A 27,500-nucleotide genomic window follows, 5' to 3' on the forward strand; every position below is an offset into this window, starting at 1 on the left:
ACTTCATATAAAAAAAAAAATCATATAGTACACTCAGATGTGCTCAGACAAGCAGAGAGGGAAAACGCTTTGAGCTGGATTACTTGCTGAAAGCTCATGTCGGTGCAAATGGCACCATGCTGGTTAGATAGGGTGATGGGGTCTGGCTGTTTGTCATGGTATGTGTATCATATCTGTAGGTTACTCTGATTTTGAGCTGAGTTTAGCATCAGTAGCAATAATTAGTGCTGTTTTTTAAGAAACAGTATCACAAAACAAAATATTGAAATATAAGTTAATTTAATACTTTATTTCACCCCGGCGGCTTTAATATATTTTATTTTTATAACTTATACATTTTTATGTAAATAACAATATAAATATAAATGATACATTTACACAGATCACCCAAACCCACCAACAGGAAGTCATCTAAAACTGCGCAATCTTTGTGAAAAGCATTTTTCTATCTGCCCACTTTTTTAAAGTTAAAAAAAAAAAATGTGATCAAGAATATTTCTATTCACCATTGGATTTTCATCCATCCATCAATCTTCCTGTCCACTTCTTCCAGTTCAGCAGCTGCAGCCTACGTACCTGGACAGGCATGGCGCCATCCCCAAACTGATGCTTCAACTATAATTCATGAAAATTAGAGGTAGATATGAAGGACATCTGGTGAGATAGGTATTTGTAACATTATTCAAACCAAGAACAAAAAGCAAAGGTGTCCCAAATCCATGACTTTTTTCAGTTTGTGTGTGTGTGCACTCGTTGCTCCCCTGTGCTTCTGAAATTGGAGGTGTGTTTTTTATCCAAAAACACCAAAGCCCCTCTCTCTCTTATGGGTCAGAGCTCCGATTTGGAACGGGCACCCTGCCAAGACGGCCGAGCGTAAATTCCTTCTTGGGACCGGTCTCGGAGCGCTTATTAGGGTTTCTGGAGCCGCTGCTCTAGAACATTCCTGCCTTTAAGCCTCCTGATTCTGGCTGACTGCTAGCGGCCCACCAGGACCAATCTGTACTCGCCCGCCTATTAACTCTCTCTGCATTTCAGAACCAAAAGCAAAGCAGCAGCACCGCTCGTCCTGTCAGATTTATCACTCCCAATTAAAACTGAAGCTGCGCTCCCTGAATCCGCCGAGACTCTGAGCACACGTAAGCCTCGTGTGAAGGTCGGAGTTGTGTTCTGGAAGTTCACACTTCCCAAGTAAGGAAAAATACACAATAATGTACTATAATTAATTGGGCAAATGCAGATGATGATTGATGATCTCCCGTATTGAAAGCACTGTAATGCGTTGGTTAATGTAGCCCGTCATAAGTCACTATATACATATATAATGTTTAATGTTGGTTTAGTTGTATAAATAGTCATTTTGTAAAATTTCAGAGATGGAGCCTGAACACTGGAGAGACTGGTGGTGATGGCTAAAACAGCTGTCAGTAGCAGAAAAGAGGAGAGCGGCCAGTAAGAAAAGACTGGAGTGCATGTGTCTGAATATACATAAATGTTTTTGGCTAGTTTGTAGAAATGTTGCTCTACCTGGCAGAGCCAAACTGTAATTGTAGGGAAGCTTATTATAGCCCATTATGTCCTAAATGCGTCTGTACAGTGAGGTTACAGCTATTACTATTGTACTTCATTGTAACTTACTTCACTGTAGGACAACATGCTCGGTAAAAGTATAGAAAATAATGTAATCTAATCTGTTGCAACAAAAGCTGATAAAACCATTTGGGCAAGGAATTCCTTTGGCAAACCTTTGTGAAGCACTACAATACAGAGCTACGTTCAGAAATGGACCTTAAAACTTTACTATGTTGTACTGTAGTCAGACAAATAAGTGTTCTAGAGTGCCGTGAGCTCCAAACTGAGGACGAAAAGGACCATCCAGACTGTTACAGTATCAGCAAGTCCAAAAGCCAGAGTCTGTCATGGTGTAAGGTTGTGTCAGTGCATATCTGTGATTACAGCATTAATGCAGAAAACGTACCAGTACACTGAGACCTTAGGGCAGCGATTCTCAACTGGTGGGTCGGGACCCAAAAGCGGGTCACAGACATTTTCTGGGTGGGTCGTTTTTAAAAAAAATTTAAAATAATTATTGCTCACCTGATTTGTACTTGTCTTTTATATTAGTAATAAAACAATACAGTGAGTTTCTTATTAATGTACAGAGATATGCAGAGAAGTGAAATATCTAATTTTGTGGCCTTATTTAATTTGTGCTGATTTAATATATATTTTTTAATTGTAATTACTTTTAGACATATTGTTGTCATGTTCCTTCTCTTAAAAAAAAATCTATAAAAAAATGCTCTTAAATTTACTTTGCATGCACATGTAAGACGCGGCCCCACAAATAAATCCCAGCGATTAAAAAAAACAAACACGTATTATTATTCACATTATCAGCCACCAATAGCAGGTTAAGAGTTGCTATTATTAAAATAAAAGCTTAAGTGTATATATTTTCCAGTTAGTATAGGGTATTTTAAGCTGAATGTACGGTGGACTCTTGTAATTCTGCAGGTCTTGCCGCTGGGGGGCGACGGAGTAAACAAAACCTTAATTCTTTAAAAAAAAAACTTTTGGTTTCAATAAAACGAGCACTGGACTAATCTACACAGATTTCTCTCTTCAAAAAAGTTTATTTGTGTGAGTAAAGCGCTTCTGTTTATTTACAGTACGCTTAGATTTCCACAACTTTGAGTGAAATGGCCGATAATGCAGAGCTTACAGTGCAGCTACAAACAGAGCAGCAATAGAACTATTTTAACATGCAGAATATTTATAACCAAACAGATTGTATTTTCTCATCCTGTTTAACTCAAAAAAATTAAATAAACAGCAATAATGGAACTGTGGTATAATCACAATAATACACTCGAGGTTCTTGCTTTATCGTGTCATATTGGCCCTGCTGTGCTGACCTACGACCACATCGCATTACATGTTATAGCATAAACCTCGAGTGTATTATTGCCTAATTATAAGGCGCATGATGCAACGCTAGTAAGGATGTTTTCCTTCTAGACCAGCAGGTCTCGCAGCTGGGTGGTGGTGGGGGTGTAACTAAGTTAAGTGAAGCTAAGCTAAATAAACAAAACTGTAATTCTTGAAAATAAAAAATACATTTTTAAAGTCAAATGCTTGCTGGATATTAATCTACACAGAAAACTGTTTTTTTGGGTGAGTAAAGCGCTTCTGTTTATTTACAGTAAGCTTAGATTTCCAGATTTCCACTAAGGCTGGGTGCAGCTGCATTAGCATTAGCGGCTTAGCACTAGCCGCATTAGCGCTAGTAAACGCCTCCCAACGGTGCTACACTGAGGAACCCTGAGTGTTCTGGTAAGCTAGAGCGATAGTAGCTAGTGGTTTTGGCCAATGCAGCTTGTTTTAACACAGTAAACACGCAGGCTGCAGTCTGATATACTCCCTCTGAACTGCCAAAGAGCTAGCTAGCACTTAGTGTGGTTAGCAGCTAATGCTAATGCAGTGCTAGGCAGGGTTAGCAGCAGGCTACAGGCTGATATTCAACTCTGAATGGCTAAAGAGCTAATTCTAAAACTTCTCCAGCCTCTGTGCTGGAGAACTAAACTGAAACTCCTGTATAATGCAGTACTTCAACTCTTTACAACATGACTGATGAAATTCATACATAAGGTGCACTGGATTATAAGGTGCAACTTGAAGGATTTTAAGTGCGCCTTACAGTGTGAAAAATACGGTAAATTGACCTGACAAAACATAAAATAAAGTAATCTTTACTAAAGTTACTATTCCAGCGTGTTTTTTCTAATGGAGTTGTATATCGAAGCTCATATGTTTCTTGTAATACTTTGTATGAAGCTTTAGTCATTTACCCATTATTGGTTTAGGTATGTGTCCTTTTGTTCTAATGCTGTTAGAAACACTCGCCTGTTGTTGTGTTTGGAGGGGAATTCTTGGTCCGGGGGTCCACCACTGGAATACTGTGTGATTGTGTTTGGTTCTGATCTGAGTCAGTGGGTCTGGGGGGATATTTATAGTTTGCTGGTTGTGCTGTTTGTACTGATCTAAGGTTGTTAAAATGTGAGACGTCTGTGTGTGTGTTTGTGTGTGTGTATGTGTGTGTGTGTGTGTGTGTGATGCAGACTGCTGGAGTCCCTCAAATCACTCCCAGCTGCGGCATGCTTTGAAGCTGACACACTGTCCCCTCTCTCTCTCTCTCTCTCTCTCTCTCTTTCACACACACACACACACACTTTTCACATTTACCCATGTTCTTGCATTCTCTTGCTCTCTCTCTCTGTATCATTTCTCAGTGTCGCTCTCTCTTTTTTTCTCTGTATTGCAGATTTGATTGTTGGGGCCTTCGGTGCTGGAAAAGTGGTGGTATACAGGTAAGACCCCCTCCTACCCCAAGCCCCACCCCCCCTCTCCATATCATTGATATGTGACCAGAGCTGTGTAGCATAGCAACATGCCTCCAGGCCTTCAGGTTCATTCACACATTCCATCCCTCTCTTCCTTGCTCACACACACACACACACTCACACACACCATCGTAACACAAACACTTCCACATGTTCCCCTCATCAGCGTGAGCGGCTTAGCAGGCCTGAGTGTTTTTCATCGGAAAAGAGTTCGTTCTGACGGGAAGGTGTTTTTCTGTGATCAGTGATACGCCTGTTAGTATCTTTGTGAGAGTGTGATTAATAGCACAGCGTGTTTCTTAATGTTTCTTAATGTGTATTTGTGTGTGTGTGTGTGTGTGTGTGTCTCTTCAACTTCAATGCTTTCTGATATTTGAAGGGTTGAAGCCGTGAACGACCTTTCGGCCCCTGTGGCTTCGGGCCGTCGTGTTCCTCTCAGATACTGTTTCATTCTGAAACGTTTCTAATCAACCCCTCGCTTCCTTCCACAAAGCCACCGAGCCTCAAACACACACTCTCGTACTCCCATATTCTCTCACACACACACACATGCCTGATGTGTCACAGTGTCAGTGCTAAAACGATTAGCAGGCATGGGTGCCGGAGTGTTTGTGTAAGCTAACGTTACCAGCGCTAAGCCAGAGCTTCAGTGCTGGCCTCCACAGAGGGACAGAGGGCTTAATCAGACGTTAGCCACATGCTAAACTCTCACCACTTAACCTTTTCTAGCCGTTGAGGGCTTACTTAAGGCTTTGTTTGCTTAAATTGAGGAGAATCTCTATTTATATCCATATCCATACTGTATAAAGGCGTTATTGGGACACCTGCTCATTCTTTTATTTTTTGGTTCTTTTAAAATCAGCATTGCTGTAGGGATTTGATTGCATTTATCGACACAAGAAATACTGACGTCCAGATATCCTCATATACCTCACTACCACAAAAGTATTGAATAGAGCTCCATCATTCCAAAGAACACAGTTCCACTGCTCCACAGCCCACACCTGTCATTAAGCATTAGGCATGGTGCCATCTCATTCATGTTTATCTACTCCAGAGAGTCCTATTTTTATTTGCAGTACTTCTCTTCAGACGTGAGACAAGCTGTGTGTGTGTTTTTGTGCATTTGCATATCTGTGTCAGCAATGCGTGCACCGCTCTGGAAGTGCGTGCTCACTGTATGTGAGTGTTTACTGCACAAATGGATTAAAAGTGACCAAAGATACCAAAAAATGCTGGAGAAACTGTGGTATGGTCGGCGACCATACCCATATTTTCTGGGACTGCCCAAAAGTTCAGTCATTCTGGAAAAATATTAAAATGGAAATAGAAAAAATCCTAAATGTTCATACTCCATTGGACCCACATTTTTTGTTATTGGAAATGTTTTCTGAATATATGCTTACCCCTAATCAGTGTTATATAATGCATATTTTGTTGATGATTGCGAGGAAAACTATTACGATTAATTGGATGAAACCTAATCCCCCTACTGTTGGACAATAGTTACAAAAAGTCAAATATGTTTATATGATGAAGCACATGACTGCACAGCTACAACTAAAGCTACCAAATTTTATAAGAAGGGGGACACCTGTTATTATGTACCTTAGAGTTAGATTGTATCAGAATTGTATATGTATCTTAAAGGAATGTATGTAGGTATATAGGTGGATATGTAGGAATGTATGTATGCAGGTATGTATGTATATAGGTATGTATGTATGTTTTGTAGGTATGTATAGGTAAACATGTATCAATACGTAGATATAAATGAAGAGAAGGTAAAGATGGATATATTTCTTTGATTCTATTTGTATATAATATGTGTTAAGTGAAGCCCGATCTCAAGGAGATTTTGGTCACACAATGTTAATTGCCTGTCAATGTGTGTTAATGGCAATAAAGTTTAAAAAAAAGTGACCAAAGAGGCCACCTTGCATTTGTGTGTCCAGCACAAGTATGGTCAATATTGTCTTGTCTTGTCTTGACTTGATTCACATTCACGGTCTTCATACCTGGTCAATGCTCTTTTAAATGTGCTCACTAGGGCGAGGCCAGTGGTCACCGTGGACGCTCAGCTGCTCCTGACTCCCAGAATCCTCAACCCAGAGGACAAGACCTGCCACTTGCCCAACTCTGACACCATGGTTCCCTGGTAAGTGTCTCAAGCATTTCACCGCATGTAGAAACATAAACTGGTATCAGTTCTTTTGGAAGACAATATTTTCCTTTCATTGGAAAATTTCCATTCAAAACAATTATTGTTTAGATTATATGGGCTAGGGAGTGTTATGTTTACATGTAACACATTTTAATCCAGCAAATAAGTTTAGATTTTCCATGATACAGGTTCCGTAATGTAACTTTCTCATACAGCGAGATCTTGGCTTACCTACACTGGTTTAAGAGGGTGGGGTTTACGGTTCACAGAGACGTAATAGTTCTGATCTACTGGAGAAATTACTGGTATACTGGTTGAATTATGAAGCTCTAATATTACCCTTACATTTTGAAAAGCCACGCACCTCCAGTCACACACACACACACACACCTACACACACATCTACCACCCTGTTCTTTTTGCCCCACTGTATGGATTCCTGGTCCCACAGACACTTTGGAGGGAGATCTTAGTGTAAACATAACGATGTGTTTGACTGCTTGGGCTGAGTGAGACTGTGTGTGTGTGTTTGGCTTGTTAAAGAAAGGTTTGAGGAAGAAGATTTGAGAAAGACAGAGGAAAAGCACTAAAATGTGGAATTCTGTAATAACAAGAGAGTAGCCTATCAAAATACATGTGCAAACTCAACTAATAGAGCGAGAGAGAGAGAGAGAGAGAGAGAGAGAGAAATAGAGGCACCAGACTAGTAAAAACAGAAAGCTCCCGTGTTCCTGTCTCCTCTTTCGTGTTTATGGCTTTGTTTCATCTTCTCCAGTGGAATTAAACCCTGCTGTGTGTGTTTGTGTGTGTGTGTGTGTGTGTGTGTCTGTTTGTGTCTGTTTGTGTGTGTGTGCAATATCTCGTCCATCTGACACCCACTATCAGACCTCCGATAATTAGGGTGATCTTGCCATGAGCACATTGCCATGTGTTGAACCTCAGTCACAAGATAACACCTCACAACTTCTAACTTCTGCAGGTGCAGGCATTCCCAGGCCAATTTACACATTCTTTATCTTACAGTATTAGTATTTCCATATCAGTTCCTGTCCTGTCACATTTAACATAATATGGATCACACTTCATTGCTAAACCGTTGCTGCACACCTGCACTATAATTATTGCACTCTAGCAAAGCTACTATATGACACCTCTCCCCAAATTCTCTGTAGAGTTTACACCTGAACTCACTCTTCACTTGCAGCTCTGACTCCAATACTCCATATGCTTAATACATCAGTATATTTTATTTTGTGAATGTACTGATTGTTCAGTTAGTTTTATTGTCCTGTGTAAACACTTCTCTACAGTATAGCATATCCATACTCTGTGTAGTCCATGGTAGAATCATGGGGCCTGAAGAACATCATTCTGTTCCAGTGTATACAGATTAGACTCAGGAATGACAATAAAACCACGTGACCTGACAGTTACATGGAGGAGTCTCCGTGCTCCGTCTGTCTCGTGGCGCTTTCTTACCTATCTTGTTTGGCGCAGACTTATCCAACTTCTTCAGTTTGGTCTGTTTAGACAGGTGGAAACTCTCCACCCGTTGTCGGTTGTGAACAAGAGACAAGACAAGAGAAAGTCTCGGTTTTGGTTCCAACTGAACTGTTTTTCAGTTCTCCGCTGGAGAAAACCCATTTATTTTTACTGATGGTCCACACCAATCGAGGGGATTTTCTCAGACCATGGCAGCGCTGCACTGTACACACAGTCTGTCTGGCTTAGCATTTAATTCTCTTCAGACGCCCACATCATTCTTGCAGAATGAGCGGCTCCTGATGGCAGCATATTAGCATGTGGACCACAGAATGGATTTTTGATTGAAGTTGTATTCAATTTCTTGAAAGTTATGGCCAGGCTTGAGAGCAGCTTTGGGTAGTCTAAGTTGGTCTTTGATGGTCCAAGAGGTCAAAGAACAGGTCAGCCAGATGAAAATATACCCTATATTAGTGAGCTAGTTGGTTAACTGTATACCAGTAAGGTTTAGACGTGCTGGTTGATGAGCTTGGTGATGCTGGTCATGCTAATTAACCAGCTTAGTCATGTTGAACAATCTGCGTGTTCAAGCTTGTTCATACTGGTTCTCTAACTTGGTCAGGTTGATCACTTTTGTAGTCCAGCTACACCGTTAAATTTCTTAGGTAGCACTTTGTCTCCAGCATAGAGTGAACAACCAACCTTGATATAGATCATCTTTAACTGATACAAACTCAGAATAGTGCCTTTTTTCCCAGCTAGAGAACAAGCATCTATCTGTGTAAGTGTGTGTATGTGTGTGTGTGAGAGAGGTGGAGAGAGAGAAAGCTAAACTTTCCCTTTTACCCGCTCTGGAGTAATACCCAAACTGTGGTAACTTCTGATTAACTTCTGGTAACATCTGACCAATCTGATTACTAGATTGGAAATAGTAACGCATTAGATTAGAGTAACGGGTTACTAAGTGTTAGTGTTCTCCTCCAAGCATGTTGAGCTGTATGATGCCACTTAATGTTAATGGCAGTTTGGAAAGACGTGATTGGATGTCCTCGTTTAACTCAAATTGTGTAATAAAGTGTCCTTTTTTACCAGAGTCCTTGCTGGTGAGCCAGAAAACTAAAAACTGGAAACGAAATTCTTCACAATAGTTTCACAAATACTGTTTAAACGTTATATCAATTATAATAATATATAAAAATTATAATTAAGTCAAGTAGTTTTATTGTCAATACTGCATATTTACGGGACATACAGAGAATTGAAATTACGTTACTCTCCTTCCAAATTTTACAGCAGGTACAGATAATAGATATAATAAAAGAAAGAATGGAAGACACTATGGGTACAATACAGCAGGGAAACAAATAGACACACATGAGACAGAACAAGGTGCAGTAGTGGTGGGGGAGAAATAGATATATAAATATAAGTAAAAAGATATAAGATATATAATCTACAAGAGTGGGAGACACTAAATGTACAAAACAACAAGACACAATAAACATACGTAAGATGAAAGACAATAGTGCAATATTGATGGTGATTAAGATGGAATGACAGTATAAATAGAACCCGTATAACGGTAGTGCAAATATGGTATTTATCTTACAGTTTTTCTCCATTGGTTTGGCTCATTTCTTGAAACTGAGATGACATTCTCAAAATAACATGGACAAATTCCCAAACTAACTTGCAGTTTCTCATAACAGAATGGCATTTCTCATTGCTTTCATCACATTTCAAATGCTTTGTACATGTCTCAAGCACTTAGTACATCTTTGCAAATGGTTTTGTACAAGTAGCCTACACTTAACACAATCATCCTACATTTAGTACATTTTCCAAAAGAATGCATCTTGTTGATCTATCTTAATTGGTTGGTTCTCAGTGTAATGGTTGTTCTCTTCAAAACATGTCAGCACAATTTCATTGTATAAGTCATCATCTGCAGAATAGTCTGCTCAATTCTCAAAATGAATTAAGAAATTGTAATACAATACAGAACACATATTTTGGAACATTTCATAAATTCATTACAATCAGGTGAGTAGGTAACAGGTGAAAGGTTTTGACGAAAATGAGTGTCCCACATTACTGGTGACCAATCCATCAGTTTGTTGTCTATTATTTTGAATGCTGGCATTGCTCTATATACAGTGGATATAAAAAGTCTACACACCCCTGTTCAAATGCCAGGTTTTTGTGTTGTAAAAAAATTAAAGCAAGACAAATAATTTCATAACTTTTTTCACATTTAATGTGACCTATAACCTGTACAATGCAAAACAATTGAATGAAATTTGTTTTGCATTGTACAGGTACAATGAAAAACAAACATAAATCTTTACAGCGAAAAAATATAAAACAAAAAACTTAAAATCACCTGGTTAAATACATATAACTAATACTTTGTTGCAACATCTTTTGCATTTATTACAGCACTCAGTCTTTTTGGGTAGGAACCTATCAGCGTGACACATCTTGATGTGGCAAAATTTGCCCACTCTTCTTTGCATAACTGCTCAAAATCTGACAAAATGTGAGGGCATCTCCTGTGCCCAGCCCTCTTCAGATTACCCCACAGATGTTCAATGGGATTCAGGTCTGGATTCAGGCTGGGCCATTCCAAAGCCTTAATCAACAAAAGAAGCCATTCTTTTGTTGATTTAGATGTGTCCTTTGTGTCATTGTTGTGCTGAAAGATGAAGTTCCTTTTCATCTTCAGTTTTCTACCAGAGGCCGAAGGTTTTTGCCAATACTGACTGGTATTTGGAACTGTTCAAAATTCCGTCCACCCTGAATAAAGCCCCAGTTCCAGCTGAAGAAAAACAGCCCAAAAGTATGATGCTGCCACCATGCTTCACTGTAGGTATGCTGTTCTTTTGGTGACGAGCAGTGTTGCTTTTGCGCCTAATATACCTTTTGGAATTATGTCCAAAACGTTTAACCTTGGTTTCATTAAACCATAACACATGTTCCCACATGCGTTTGGTAGATATCAGATGAATTTTTGGAAAATTAAGTAGAGCTCAGATGTTTTCTGGATGTTTGTTTTGCACAGACATATGAAGAAGTCGGCAGATTGTTGTCACATGTACTACACAGCCAGTACTTGCCAGAAATTCTTGCAGCTCCTTCAGTGCTGCTGTCGGCCTCTTGGCAGCCTCCTTGACCAATTTTCTTCTTGTCTTATCATCAATTTTTGTCAAATGTCTTGTTCTTGGTAATGTCTTGTTGTGCCATGTTTTCTCCACTTGATGATGACAGTCTTCAAAGTGTTCCATGGTATATTTAATGACTTTTGTAGCCTTCACTTGACTGATATCTATGAATAATGAGATACCTCTGATGCTCTGGCATCTCTTTGTGGACCATGGCTTGTGCTGAAAGATGTGGCTACAAAAATATCAGGACAAGCCTACTAGAACAGTTAAACTTTATTTGGAGTTGATCAGAAGCACTTTAATTGTTGACAGGTGTGTGCTGACTCCAATTTAAAGTGAGTTTGAAGGTTATTGGTTAAATTTGAACACAGCAACACCCCTAGTTATAAAAGGGTGTGCACACTTATGCAACCTCAATATCTCAGTTGTTTATTTTTACTTCACCTCCCTGAAAGATTTCTGTTTGTTTTTCAATTGCATTGTACAGGTTATAGGTCACATTATAGGTAGAAATTATTTGTCTTATTGTATTTTTTTTACATCACAAAAACCTACCATTTGAACAGGGGTGTGTAGACTTTTTCTATCCACTGTATACATCTTGGCCTGGTGCTAGTTCTTTGATGCTAGTCCTGTGATTATATAATGATTATATAGTCCTGTGATGATATAATGATTATATAGTCCTGTGGCGATCAGTGTAGAGGATGGCTCAGGCATTCTTCCCACAGTGCATTGCTAAAGAACATATCAGATGCAATGTTGATGAGAATTTATGGCCAAACAGACTGCAGCGGATGGATGGCCAGGAAGGTGATGGAGAGAGGGGAGTGAGAGTAGTCAGAATGTTACTGTATTGCATTTGTGATGCTTGACTATTTTTTTACCTACTGTAATGTATTTTGTTTTGTTTTTGCAGGTTTTTGTAATTTGTATACATAGTCTATTTGATACATTTTCCTTCATACATTTTCTTTCTACCTACAGGAATGTGTAAAAATGTACTTGTAAATAAAAATAGTTACAATTTCCTCAGCAGAATGAGTGCAGTGTGTGTGGTGTGAACATTGTATTCCTTTAGCTAGACCTCTGCCATAAAGACAAAACATCTAAGCATTTTGACTTGCAGTACTTACACAATGCCAAAGGGACAATGCATTTTGGGGGCACTGATGATTTGTGTGAGAAAGGAAATCAGTTTTGACACGTGGGTAAACTGTTTTTGGAGCGATATGAGCAGTGATGAGGATCCATGTAGTTTTGCTGCACCGTCCAGTTTATTTTGACAGATGGACAAAATTAATGAAAATGTGCCAAAGCAATTGAGAAGGATCTATGCCATTTTTATGGTACTGACTATTTATATGGGAGAAAGACTTCATTTTGAAGCAAGAATGAACGTTTTGGGAGACATATGACATTTTGCTGGTTATCTGAAGTGTTGTGAAGAACTGTAAGTCTGTTTGGCCAATTTACCTTTTAGCTATAGGAATGTCATCTCAGTTTCAAGAAATGAGCCAAACCAATTGAGAAAAACTGTAAGGCTGGTAAAGTGAATGAGTGCGTAAAGTACTGAATGTTTACAGTTTTTGGGGAATGAAAGTGCGTATTGACAGTGCAAGTATATCAGTAGTGCAGGTATTGGGTGTGTAGTGCAAGTCTGTTTGGAAGGGACCAGTACTTTGTGTATTTGTAGTGCAGAGTTTATTACATAGAATACTCAGTCGACTATGGAACACTATAAGTACTAAATCACTGATAGTGTTAATAGCCTTGTAATAGCAATAATCGGAACCCATCTGTTGGAGAATAATAGACCTTAATGGTACACGCATACACACATGCAGCGCACACACACAGGATGCAGCTAAAAGCCTTAAGGGCTCTGCAGTAATTGTAGCTGGCAGATGGGCTGCAAGCGGGGAAGAGTTTTTCTGGGGTCAGACTAAAGGTCACGGGTCATCCCCTGGGCCCTTTGTGTGTGTGTGTGTGTGTGTGTGTATTGGGACAAACTGTATGTATGTGTGTGTGTGTGTGTGTGTGTGTTGTCTCTAGTAATTACCCTTGTCATGAGCGAGCGATACTAACGAGGCTGACAGAGAAGCATCATTAAGTTATTCAGTAGGCCTACTTCCTGCCTTAAAAACACACGTGCTGAACCAGCACACACACACACACACACACTCACAGTATGGTGTACGGAGCACATGTGTCTGGTCATGGCTCTGCACTAAATGTGTTGCACCACTGCAGGGGTCAGGACAGGGTCGCTGTGGTTCAAAATGCTTCTGTAGATTATAATGTTCCAGAATACAGTTATAGGGAACGAGTTTCAGGGTTCAAATAATATTTATATAAATATTTATCACACTAACATCTCATGTTTTTTTTTTTACTTCTGCATCTCAGTTTGATCAACATTACATCCTTAATTGTACTTAGAACAGTGTTGCAGTTTATGTAGTGTAATTTCACAGCTCTAGAGTGGCCCTAAGGTCTAACTGCTGCTCATCAAGCACGAAGTTCAAATTTAGGCAGGGGCTCAGCTCTTTTATTCCATAAATCGAAAAGATTTTACCCTATATTTATATATAATAAACATTAACCCTTGTGTGGTGTTCATATTTTTATTACTCGTTTACTTTGTTACTTGTATTTAATTCAGCAAAATTAAGCAATTTTACATTAAAATGCTATACACATGCTTGCTTCACCTAAATTGCAAGCAATATAAACAGCTTACATGGTTAATATTTGCCCTTTACCTTTCTTATGTTACATTTCTTTCAAAAAGTGCTACTCTTTTTTTATTAGTTTTTTAATAAAATGTAAAAGAAAATAAACTTTGAATTAACATTTGTTTAGTTTCAAATTTACAAATGAAGCAATGTTTATTAGCCCTTGGCCAAACAGGGGGGGGGCGGTGTTCAGTGTGTGTTTATCGAAAATGTGTTTTGATATATGTTTTTCACAAAAAATGAGCCAATGCCAATGAGTTTGAGTTTGAAAAAATATTTTTTTAGTATCATTTGCTGAAAAATGAAAACGGGTCCCACAGACCCGAACACCACACAAGGGTTAAACACACAGGGGGAAGAACTCAGACATCATATATGATATTCAATCAATTTTAACCACAGCTCAGTTGGTAATGCTTTTGAGGCCTGAGTTGAGTTAACTCAAAAATGCTTTCAGTTGGTTATCAGTTACTTTATCATTTTTCGTTGGCCTGTCTTTATATAATTTGCATTGTATAAGTAGTACAGGGCCATGGCTCTCAAGTGAGGTCCAGTGACCCTCAGGGGTCCATAAAGTACTCACACTCAAAATGCCTTTTTTGAGTTATCTTGGTCAATATTGAACAGAACACACACTGTGAGTGGGACTGACCCAGCATCACTGGACTTAAGCATTAACATAAATCTTAGCTACTAAAAAAAAGCAGTGGGATTTTTTTTTACATTTTCCAGTGCTGTTAAATCTCAGAAAATTGTGCACAGTTTTCAGTTTAGGTTTGAGCTTAAGCTGTCCACTCAACTTGTCAGGAATACCCAGGCAGGGCGACGAGGAAAGCGGACACAAGTGCAGGTAGGGTGAAATCAATAAATAATAATTTAATAAATAAATAACAAGTAACAAAGAAACAAGAAACAAGTAAACACTTAAATACGGAACAGGGAGATATATACAAGGAACAAGGGAGTGAACAAAATAAATGAAACTAGATAAACAAATAACCAATAACCAAAACAAACCAGTAAGACTAGAGAACATAAACTAAGCAAAACAAGAAGTACTAATGATAAACAAACAGGGAGTAAATAAACAAAGAAACAAACGAGGTAAGAACACAAAAAAGTAGAAACTACCAAGAATAACCAAGAAGATAAACAAAACTAAACAGGGCAGGGATATATATTTACAAGGGAAAACAAACAAGAAGCTATACTAGACAGGGAAAAACTAGGCTAGACAATAATAAATAAACTAAGCAGAAAGGAACTAAACACTAAGCAGGGAACTGGGGAAACGAGGAAGAAACAAGAAACTAGAAAACTAAACAAGAAATAAACACGGAGCAAGAACTAGGGCTATGAAACTCAGAGAAACACAGAGAGACAAAACAACAGGGGAAGGTGCAAAGACCGACGGAGACAAAGTGGCAGAGGAGGGCTATTTAAAGAAACAGGAAACTCACTATAATTGGAAACACCTGGGGAAGGGGCGGAGCTACAAATGAGACAAGTGGTGGAAAGGTACTGAGACGGGAGACACAGGGGAGCATAGGTCACGTGGGGAAGACACACAGAGACACGAGACGAGACCAGGATGTGACACAACTTAGATTGTGATTAAATGTGTTACCTATTAGAGCTTGAGCTCTTTAACTGTTTAACTGTTATTAAAAAAAATCATCATATTCACAATATATAACTCAATTGTTGCACCAATGAAACAAACAATGAAACTTGAGTTAACTCAAACATATTCCGTAATCAATTTAAGTTGACCAGACTTTAAGTGTTTACTGTAAAATAACAATATACTGGTTTCCATACAGAATTACAATTTATTGTAATGTATTTGTGAAATTGTAACCTATGCAAATGATACTTATTGAATCACCAGGATTATGCCAGTGTACAGCCATATGTTTTAGTTTTGTATATACCTGCATATTTGCACTGTCTGTATGGCTGACAGCAGTCACCTGGTTTACATGTTGTTCTAACTGCTCTACCTCCATTACACAGACATTAAAAGACTCTACTATCTATCTATCTATCTATCTATCTATCTATCTATCTATCTATCTATCTATCTATCTATCTATCTATCTATCTATCTATCTATCTATCTGTTGCAGCTATTTGCCTCATGGTTACCCATTGTGTTTACCAAGTGAGGAGAGCCTTTTCCAGTTCCAGTCTCATCATTCTATAACTTAATAGCTCTTTAAGATAGTGGAATTGCCTTATTAAATCATTAAATTGGTGACATGTATATTACATGTCTGTAATATAATTGATCTCAATTGTTTCTAGGACAATATGTATATCGTTCAGAAAGTTAGTTATCTCGGCAGGCCTATGTAAGAGTGCACTGAATGTTCCCCACTATTTTTCCGACTCTGCTTGCAAAAACTCCCAGAACAGTGCACTCTTTAGTAAATAGTGCATGATTTCTGACATAGCTTTGGTCTCAGTGGAGATCAGGCCAGGGCCTTTGGGTATTCCAAATTTATGCATGAGGCACAAGTCTAAGCATTAATGGTAACTCAACCCTAGACACGCTCAATAAAAAGGTTGTGTGTGGGCCGTTTGGGTGTGCATTACCCATTACACATTACATCCAGGCCTGTGTGGCCGTTTGGGCATTTAAAGCGAGGTTTCACACAGATTACCACTCCGGAAGCACATGCACTAGCGTCCAGCTGCTGAGGTGTGAGAGAGTTTAAATATGTACGTGTGTGGGTGGGTGGAACTGTAGGAGTGAGGGGGTGGGTGCGTGTTGTTCGTGACAGGTCCGTATTGTAGAAAATGAGAAGCTGTTTGGAAATGCGCTCGTATAATTTCTCATATCGCCTCCATTTTTACATTCCAGCCAATTAATTGTGCAGCTCATGAAGCTGGAGATGGAGACTTCCTGTGCCCCACTGATATCGGCCATGATAAGTCCTAAGTGTGTGTGTGAGAAGGAAGCATTGTGACGTAAAGATACGGAGGAGTGAAGGTTCAGTCTGCAGAACGTTCTTACAGAACATAAAAACAAACAAAACGTTCTTACATACTGTTCCTAGAAACCGATGTTGATATACTGGTGTTAATTAAATAGCAAGTGAGATTAAACCCATCAACAAGTACACAGACTGATATAATTTATTGGATACCTGTCCCCTCTGTGACCTCTCATATTCTCCAAACGTTTTAAAAAATAAAAGTCTATAAATATGAGCTGCCCACACAATGGAATAAAATTTCCTCTGCTCATCCTGCTGATATAGACTGAGGTCAGGACCGAGAAAATATTCAATAAGAAATTGTAAAAAGCGCCTCTATTGGAGTTAACATTAGCTAAGCTAGCTAACTAAGGGTAGCAACCCCACAGAAAAAAGCCATATTGTTCCTTTTTGGATATGCTTGATATATATTTGAAGAGAAATATATTTGAAGTCACGGGCCACACTCCGTAATAAAACAAATAATGAAATATACCACTTTAAATAATACTTTTATCCTGATTATTTTATTTACACACCATTTTACTTGATTTACTATCTTTATCTTTGACAGTGTTGTGTAAACTAAGATTTTTCAGATTGATGTTTAATTTCATGATGTCTCAATATTAAACTCCTTAATTACGGCAACTTTTAGACTCTTTGGCCCGTTTTTCTGTGCTAGAAATGTGCACCCTCTCCGCTTTTAGAGTCTTTTGCCCCGTTTTTCTGTGCTAGAAATGTGCACTCTCTTCGCTTTTAGACTCTTTTGCCTCGTTTTTTCTGCGCTAGAAATGCGCACCCTCTCCGCTTTTAGAGTCTTTTGCCCCGTTTTTCTGTGCTAGAAATGCGCACCCTCTCCGCTTTTAGAGTCTTTTGCCCCGTTTTTCTGTGCTAGAAATGTGAACTCTCTCCGCTTTTAGTCTCTTTGGCCCGTTTTTCTGTGCTAGAAATGTGCACCCTCTCCGCTTTTAGACTCTTTGCCCCGTTTTTCTGCATTAGAAATGCGCTCCCTCTCTGACTCTTTGGCCCGTTTCTGACACCTAGCGTTCAAACTTTGAATCTCACATTATAAAAATCTGCTTAACAGCGGGCCAACTTTCATTCTATTTCTAAAATACCTCGCGGGCCGCTCCAAAAAAGGAAATGGGCTGCAAATAGCCCGCGGGCCATAGTTTGGACACCCCTGATTTAGGTGATCCCAAAGTTGATGTCTTTAATGGTTTTATTCTTTGTCCTTAGTGGTTTTTCAGCCTCTTAATAGCTTCTATGGTGCAGCTAATGTCCTCATGATGGACAAATGCAACTACAGACTCTAGTGTTTGTGTTTCAGAGGTTAGAATCAAAGGTAGGTGTCTTACATGTGGGCTAATGATGCAGTGGAAACACCTGAGTAATCATTAAAACCTGAAGTAAAATGTCCCCAACATTTTGATGCTCTGATGTGAAGAGAACATGTAAAAAATTTGGAACATGGTCGAACAGGGAGGCATAGGGACAATACGTCCTTGTCCCAAACTTTCTAAAGGGCACTTTCATACATTTCAAGGATTCCTGAATTTTCCTAAAAAGACTGAAATTATTCATATTTTTAGTAAATTTGTCAAAAAAAGTTTTAAATCAACATTTTTGGGTTAAATTAACACTGTCAGTGTTAAAATGTAACACAGTGTTAAATTAACACTGATAGTACAAATAGTACAGAAAATTTACTGCCTAGTGAGATAATGTCATTCTCTCTCTCTATTTCTCTCTCTTTTCCTCAGTCTGAGAGTGGATGTCTGTGCTAAGGTCTCTGGCATTGGGATCCCTGATAATGTTGGTGAGTATATTACCTGTTTTCATCCTGTTATTATTTCATGATTTGGTTAAGATGTTAATGGTGCTGTTAGGATTGTTTAATTGCTTAGTTGGACTCTTCAAATGGCTCATAATTGGTGGGTAGTTTATAATGTATCGTGTTTTATTAGAGTGTGAAATGCAGCTACATCAACAGGCAGATATTTAGGCTTCTGTAACTGTGGAATGGTGTTTTTGACTTGACACAGGCAGGTGAACATGAACATGTGCAAAAAATCGATACACCTTTTTCCCTTTTTACTTTCTTTCTTTTTGCAGTCTGTTTTTCGCTTATATATTCTTAAAGACAATACCTTTACCTCTTCGTCATTCTTTCATCCTTTCTTTATTTGCTTTTTCAGTTTTTGTTCTTGTATCATTTTCTTTTTTCATTTATATCATTATTTCTCCTTTTCTTTCTTTCTTCGTTCATTTCTTCATTGCTTATTATATGTATTATTTGCATATACATATCCTTTCTTTATTTGCTTTTTCAGTTTTTGTTCTTGTATCATTTTCTTGTTTGTTTCTTTTTTCATTTATATCATTATTTCTCATTTTCTTTCTTTCTTTCTTTCTTTCTTTCTTTCTTTCTTTCTTTCTTTCTTTCTTCATCCATTTCTTCATTGCTTCTTTTTAATCTTCTTTCAATATATATATATATACATATCATTTTTTTATTTGCTTTTTTAGTTTTTGTTCTTGTATCATTTTCTGTTTGTTTCTTTTTTATGTATATAAAAAATATACTGCGAACTATCGCAACTGCAATCATTCCGGCTATCACTCACACGATCAATGCCTCTTTAACTTCTGGTGTATTCCCGACTGCTTTCAAACAAGCATACGTGACACCACTGCTTAAAAAGCCTTCTCTCAACCCCGCCCAGGTTGACAACTACAGACCGGTCTCACTGCTACCCTTTCTCTCTAAAACACTAGAAAGAGCTGTTTTAAATCAGGTCTCTGGCTTCCTCTCCCAGAATGACCTTCTGGACCAGAACCAATCTGGGTTCAAAAAAGGACACTCTACCGAGACGGCTCTGTTGTCTGTGACTGAAGCGTTGAAAACTGCCAGAGCTGCAGGTCAGTCCTCAGTGCTCATTCTGCTGGACCTCTCGGCCGCATTTGACACAGTCAACCACGACTTCCTCCTAACTATACTCTCGAACATGGGGATCTCAGACAATGTGCTGTCATGGTTTAGATCGTACCTCACTGGGCGCTCGTTCAAGGTGTCGTGGCAAGGACAGCTGTCCTCAGCCCGCTCCTTATCCACTGGGGTTCCCCAAGGTTCGGTACTGGGACCCCTTCTCTTCTCCATATACACCACCTCTCTTGGTCAGGTTGTCCGCTCACACGGATTTTCCTACCATTGCTTTGCTGATGACACCCAGCTATACCTGTCGTTCTCACCTGAAGATCACTCAATCTCTGCACGGATATCGCAGTGTCTCTCTGACATATCCTCATGGATGAAGGAGCATCACCTTCAATTAAATCTCTCAAAGACTGAACTTCTGGTCATACCAGCAAAACCTTCTATTCAACACAAATTCTCTATAAGTATCGACTCTCTCTCTCTCTCACCGACAAAGGTTGCTAGGAACCTGGGTGTTCTGGTTGATGACCAACTCTCCTTCACGCACCATGTGGCCTCAGTTGCTCGGTCCTGTCGCTTTGCGCTCTATAACATCCGAAAAATTAGACCGTTCTTGACGCAACAGGCCACCCAACTCCTGGTGCAAGCGGTCGTCATCTCACGCCTCGACTACTGCAATGCCCTGCTAACTGGCCTCCCGGCCTGTGTAGTAAAACCACTCCAGATGATCCAGAACGCAGCAGCACGTCTGGTCTTCAACCAGCCAAAACGGGCACATGTCACCCCGCTGCTCATTGAGCTCCACTGGCTACCAGTTGATGCTCGCATCAAATTCAAAGCTCTTACAATCGCCTACAAGGTGATGACAGAACAGGCTCCTTCCTACCTGCACTCGCTCCTGAAGGCTTACGCCACCTCCCGGCCGCTGCGCTCCTCCAATGAACGTCGCCTCGCTTTACCAAACATTCACACAAAACAATTCAGACTGTTCTCATACAGAGTTCCCCAATGGTGGAACAAACTACCTTCTACTACCAGATCAGGAGAATCTCTCGCTATCTTTAAGAAACTCCTGAAGACACACCTCTTCAAAGAGCACTTACTCTCCTAACACCTCTAACAAACTAACTACTTCTAACCTCATTTCCTTCTTCCCCTCCTTCACTCCTCTATCCTATTATTCCCCTTTGACCTCCTTTTATCCCTATCCAAAGTTGTTTTTACCTTTAAACTTATTTTACATTGTACTTGACTATTGTAAGTCGCTTTGGACAAAAGCGTCTGCCAAATGTAATGTAATGTAATGTAATGTAATGTAATGTATATCATTATTTCTCCTTTTCTTTAGTTATTTCTTTCTTCATTAATTTCCTCATTCCTTCTTTTAAATCTTCATATACATATACATATCCTTTCTTTATTTGCTTTTAATTTTTTTGTTCTTGTGTCCTTTTCTTTTTTCTTTTTAATTTATATGATTATTTCTCCTTTTCTTTTTCTTTCTTTTTTGTCTTTCTTACTTTCTTTCTTTCTTCATTCATTTCTTTAATAATTTCTTCATTGCTTCTTTTAAATCTTTTTTAATATACATATTATACATAATATACATATTCATTCTTCTCTCCTTTTTTTATTCATTTTTCTTTCTTCATTATTCTTTACATCTATCTTTTCTTTCTAAACTTTTTAAATATGTCTTTCCTATCTCTTTTTATTTCTTTCAATTGTCTTTTTGTCTTCTTTTTTTATTATCATTTTTTTTTATCATTGCTTCTTTTTTATTTTCTTTCTCTTGTCCTGTTCTTATATCATTATATATATATATATATATATATATATATATATATATATATATATATATATATTAAACAAGTCTTGAATTGGTCTGAAGCTTCATCTCTCTGTCTCAGCTGTGAATATGGAGCTGCAGTTGGATTGGTTGAAGCAGCGAGGAGCCGTGAAGAGAGTGCTTTTTCTTGACTCGCACCAACATCACAGAACTCTGCAGCTGCTGCTGGGCCAACGGGACCACCGCCGCTGCCTCAACCACACCATCTACCTGCGGGTCAGTGTCGCAGAATCTCACTTACACAGTTTTCCTTTTAGTGCCAAACATGTCCAGTGTCTGAAGTCTCTGCTTATGAATACATGAGAGCTCATTTAATGTATATGGTCAACAGCTTGTGGAGACCAGCTTATAAATGGTTTGTTATTATGTATTAGAAAGGAGTTTGTCCCCCACTTGATGTTTATAACATTCCTGTGAGGATATTGTTCATACACAGCTGCTATAGTATCCATAGTGTCTGTTAGAAGAAATTTACTCAATGAAGCACAGAGTCGCAGGAATCAGATCAGCATATATGAAGCTCGATTTACTAATCAGTGATCGATCTGAATTTCAGAGATTTCAGACAGTTCTTTATACCTCAAAATAGAGAAGTTACAGGTACAAAAGAAGAAGTTGATTTGGTTCTCAGTTCTTTTTTCCAAAGGATGATTTGCAGTGTAAGCATGGATTTACAGATAGCTAAATTTTGCTCACTTCCCTTTCTGTAAAAGCCAGTCTTCCTTACCTCAGCACAGAGTTCAGGACACAGATCAAGAGTTCAGTCACATTATTTGAGTATACATAGAGCAAGAGCTTAATCACATATTTGAGTATAACTATAGTGTCCTATTATATTATGACAGTACTTTTCACCGTTCTGGAAAGGTGACAAGATGTATAGGTGTGTAACATGGGCTAATGTACACTGATATGCCAAAAGCACAATAGGACAGGTTTTGAGGTGTTATCTTGTGAGAGAGGATGAATTAATTAAAGTCGATTGAGGCCTCATAGACATTTCTGAAGGTGGGCACTCATTAAACATGATCATTACTTGATCCACATTGTCATGTATGAATCGGGGATATTTCATCTGGAGCTGTGAGCCACCAAACCACTATAATTAATTCAGAATTCGGAGCACGACTCGTCTTTAATCTTCCGAAGTTCAGTCATGTGACTCCTTTGCTGCGTTCTCCTTCATACTTGATGGCAATGGTCAAACCAGATCTGCTCCAAGAGCTCTTAGAGCTTCCAGTACGGCTCGGCTCGAACCTCCACCCCTCAAAACACACAGGAAACAGACATCGCATCTCTTTTCTGTGCTGGCACCAAGGTGGTGGAATGAACTTCCACTGGTTGTCAGGACAGCAGAGTCTCTCGCGGTCTTCAAACGTCGACTGAAGACACATCTTTTCAAAGAGTTCCTAAACTAATCCAAAAAAAGGGTTCCTAGGGTTCTAAACACGATCAAGCTCTGTGTATCTCTTGATCCTAGTCTACAAACTAGCTTTGGATATTTGAAGAAACATCGAAGCACTGTTGTAAGTCGCTCTGGATAACTGTCTTCTAAAATGCATAGATGCATAATACTTCATAGAAAGCTTTACCACCCACATTGGACAGCACAGTGGATGGTAATGATTGTGACCAGCAGCATCTGGCTAGAATTGTCCTGCTGATAGATTTGTTATGTAAACTGCGTAGGTATGCAGCTACATTGTTAAAAACAGGCTAAACATATGTGGATGTTAGCTGAGGGCACAACTATGTTGTTTTTACTCTGAACTGTTCTCAAAAAAAAAAAACACATATACACAGATAACTACTTTCACACAGAATAGCTTCTGTCCTTTTAACAATGTCTCTAATTTGACCACACAACCCTAAACAAGGTTAAAGTATTTTAATGCTGCTGAACTCAAAGCCAAATTTTAACCAAAATTTCTCTGTCCTGTCACTTTTGCGACCTCACCCATGGGAAAGTGTTTTACGGGCCAAGCCAAGCAGCTCCTGTTATTGGAAAAGCGGAACACGTTTAGTTCCTAAGTGGACAGAACTGGACCGGGAGTCCTGCTCTGTCTTTACTGCGAGGGACGCGTTAATGAGTTAAAGTGAAGGACATCATTTTCGAGCTATACCAGACCCTGGGAAAGTAGTCTCTGTGCCAAACCGGAGTGAAATAGCCCTCCTTCTAATGCAGGAACACACATTTAAGGTGTCTGGGGGGTGTGTGTATGTGTGTGTGTGTGTGTGTTTAGAGGAAGTGGACCATGGTTGATTTCAGAGCCCAGCCTTCTGTTAATCTGATACTGTATATCCCTATAGACCTCAATCCAATCTCACAACCCCAGCATAACACTCTCTCTCTCTCTCTCTCTCTCTCTCTCTCTTCCTCTCTCTCTCTCTCCATCAGAGTAAATTTAATTAAACACTCATATTTATTGTCCTTCATCTGTCCTACACTCTTTCAGTGTCTCTCACCCTCTCTCGCTCTCTCTCTTTATATATATATATATAAGTAAACTTAATTAAACACTTGTATTTATTGTCCTTCATCTATCTCACACTCTTTCAGTCTCTCTGTCTCTCACCCTCTCTCTCCCTCTCTCTGTCTCTCTCTCTTTCTTTCTCTCTTTTTATTTCTTTCTTTCTTTCTCTCTTTGTCTCACTATCTGGGTAAACTTAATTAAACCCATGTATTTATTGTCTTAGCTCTCTCTCACCATCTATTTCTCTCTCTCTTTCAGGCTCACTCAACCTCACTTTCTCTCTAAGGGAAACTTAATTAAACACCTGTATCTCCCCCTTTCTGTTTTATTTCTCTGTCACCCCCTCCCCCCTTCACACACACATACACACACACTTAATAAAATTGTTGTATTTATTTTCTTTGGCTTTAGCAGCATGGAGGTGTTTAGGAACCCATTGTTGTTGATTTTTCTTCCTCGTGCCATGACGTGAATTGATATTAGAGGAAGAATGGACTTAGGAAGGGCAGATTAGAGGCTGGAAATATGGTTTAAGATGGTGTGGAAACAGAAGCTTTGGATATATCTGGATGACTATAAATGGTTTAATGTATTTTTTTCCTTTTTAAACTATTTAACTATTTATTTTATTTTGGTGGGTATTTTGAATTATGTAAATAAATCTGGTACATACAAGATATCTCTAGTATTTAAACTTAAACTCCATGTTTAAGTTCATTTTTACGCTCTACTCGAATAAATTTGACAAATTAAAGCATTCCACATGACGTATCTGCCCTGCTTGGTGTCTGTTAGAAGCTGATATCAGCATGTACACAGCAAAATTGACCATTTCAAATTAACTCTGTAAGAGTTTAATTTAACACTGTCCTAGATAACAAATGGTCCCACTCACTATAGTGTTAAAATAACTTTACCACAAGAGTAAAAATTTTAGAGTTTATTCAACACTGTATGGAATCATATATTAACCCTATAACCCTATACTAACTCTCATCAGTGTTAATATTTCAGAGTTAATTCAACACTGTAGGGTTGTAAAACAGGGTAAAACAACAATTGTTGATTAAATTGTTAAATTAATTTTTTTTAAGTTGGTTTGAATTTATTTTTGTGTATTTTCTGACTTTCACCCAAAAAATTATATACCAGAGTGTCTATAAAACATTATAAAATGTGAGCTATACCACAGAATAAATTACCTTTTTATACCATCTAAGCTTTATTTAGAACAAGAGATACCATCAAAAACTGCCAACAATGCAGTGGTTCTGCCATAACACAATAACTCTTGTATGGAGACCCTTTTCCACCATCCAACCCAACACCAAAAGCGTGAATGATGCTTCATCAGGGGAACCACCACAACTAAGCTAAACCACACACACACACACACACACACACACAGCAGAATCAAGAGACAGAGCCTGTTAGAGTTGAATGTTAACTCTGAATAATAACACCCACTGTGTGCATTGTTTATTACTGAGGGTTGTTAGAAAAAACTCCCAGAGTGTGGATTTTACTGTGTAGCATCAGATATTGGGCTTTTATTACTGTCAGATTTTGGACTGTTAATTTAAAGCATATATATATATATATATATATATATATATATTTTTTTTTTTTTTTTTTTTTTTTTTTTTTTTTTTGTATCTCTTTATCTTCATTTGCTCTATCGACAGGATGAGGGCGAATTCAGAGATAAGCTGAGTCCCATCAGCGTGGCTCTAAACTACAGCCTGGATCAGAGGGCCCCTCTGCAGGGTCAGCAGCTACGCCCCATACTGGACCACTACAGCAAGAGTTTCCACCATGAGCAGGTGTGTGTGTGCGAGTGTGAGTGTGTGTGACTGCATTTTATGGCAATTCCGGATCAAAAAACGAGAGGACACTAAATGGAGGGCGAGAAAACAGATGAACTGCATCCATATGGAAATAAAAGAGGAAAGAAATGAGAAGAGCCCTGGAATAAAGACTGTATTATATTTGTTTTTTTATTGTTGTCCTCTCGCCTTCAGGCAAACATCCTGTTGGACTGCGGAGACGACAACATGTGCATCCCAGATTTAAAGCTGTCTGCTAAAATGTGAGTCCATTGTGTATGTGTGTGAGTGCATATGTGTGTGTGTGAGGGTGTCTGAAAGCAAAGGTCCCAATGTTTATTTGATTTATGTGAAGTGTATAGCTGTGCTTGCGTGTGCATTGGCACTTGTTTATATCCTAATTGTGTGTATTAAACTGTAAGGATGTGGCCTTGTTTAAACTGGACACGCACACAGAGCATGCACTGTAGCTGGTCCTGGTCACTTCAGGAGATCACAACCAGGCCCTGTGTTTATATCTCAGCTATTTGTGGCCTGTAAAAGCTTTTAGCATTCCATGCAATCAATATCCATTTTGTTATTTGAAACAAAGTGTGTTATTTATTTCTGCTTGCCACGCATAGGGATCATACTGAGCTAGCCATCGGCGACGACAACCCACTGCTCCTCACCATCAATGCAGCCAATCAGGGAGAAGGCGCATATGAGGCGGAGCTTCAAATTCGCTTTCCACTAGAGGTGGACTACAACGGTGTGGAGCGGCGGCGGGAGGTAAACTACGTTACCCATAAAGCACTTTGCAGATACAATACAGTATATGACAATATGTAGATTTCAAATATGAATCTAATGAATTGTTATCTCAGAAGACTTGAGAGCTAGGGAATGCCAACCCCTGTAGAAGTTGTGAGGTGTTATCTTGTGAGTGATGTTAGTAAGTGAGTTATCGAGTCTGAGTTCAAGTGAGGTCATTTAACAGTTCGCAATCCACAGAAGGCATTACCACCTAATCAACCACTTAGCAACCACCTAGCTACACATTGGTAAACTCCTGGCAGCACCTTAGCAACCAACACCTGTACTATAGCAACACCTCATCAACTACTTAGCAACCACCTAGCTTGCTACACCTTGGCAAGCTCCTAGCAGCACCTTAGCAACACTTTATCAACCACTTAGCAATCTCAATCCAGTTCTCAATCCACAGAAGGCATTACCAACCACCCAGTGAACACCTTAGCAGTCACTTATTAACATCATAGCATTCAACAACAAAGGATAGCAACCACCTAGCAAAACCTTAGCAACCATCATGCAACACCTTAGCAACCAACACCTATACCATAGCAATACCTGAGCAACAGTTGGCAACTGGTTAGCAACATCTCAGCAACATCTCAGCGACTGCCATGGAACATCTTAGCAAGCGACATTTATAACATAGCAACACCTTATTAACCACCTTGCAACATCTTAGCAGT

General features: G+C 38.9%; 1 protein-coding gene across 1 annotated transcript in view; it reads left to right on the forward strand.

Annotated features, from left to right (window-relative positions):
• itga8 (integrin, alpha 8) overlaps positions 1 to 27,500 on the forward strand; it is a 168,864-nt gene that overhangs the window by 87,531 nt on the left and 53,833 nt on the right. The window contains exons 14-20 of the mRNA XM_007242178.4: positions 4,322 to 4,367; positions 6,451 to 6,558; positions 18,696 to 18,751; positions 21,781 to 21,935; positions 25,879 to 26,016; positions 26,215 to 26,282; positions 26,643 to 26,790. Coding sequence (XP_007242240.3) covers positions 4,322 to 4,367; positions 6,451 to 6,558; positions 18,696 to 18,751; positions 21,781 to 21,935; positions 25,879 to 26,016; positions 26,215 to 26,282; positions 26,643 to 26,790 — 719 coding nt within the window. The remainder of the gene's footprint in view (positions 1 to 4,321; positions 4,368 to 6,450; positions 6,559 to 18,695; positions 18,752 to 21,780; positions 21,936 to 25,878; positions 26,017 to 26,214; positions 26,283 to 26,642; positions 26,791 to 27,500) is intronic.

This window comes from Astyanax mexicanus, chromosome 1, assembly GCF_023375975.1.
Source record: "Astyanax mexicanus isolate ESR-SI-001 chromosome 1, AstMex3_surface, whole genome shotgun sequence".
NCBI lineage: Eukaryota > Metazoa > Chordata > Actinopteri > Characiformes > Acestrorhamphidae > Astyanax > Astyanax mexicanus.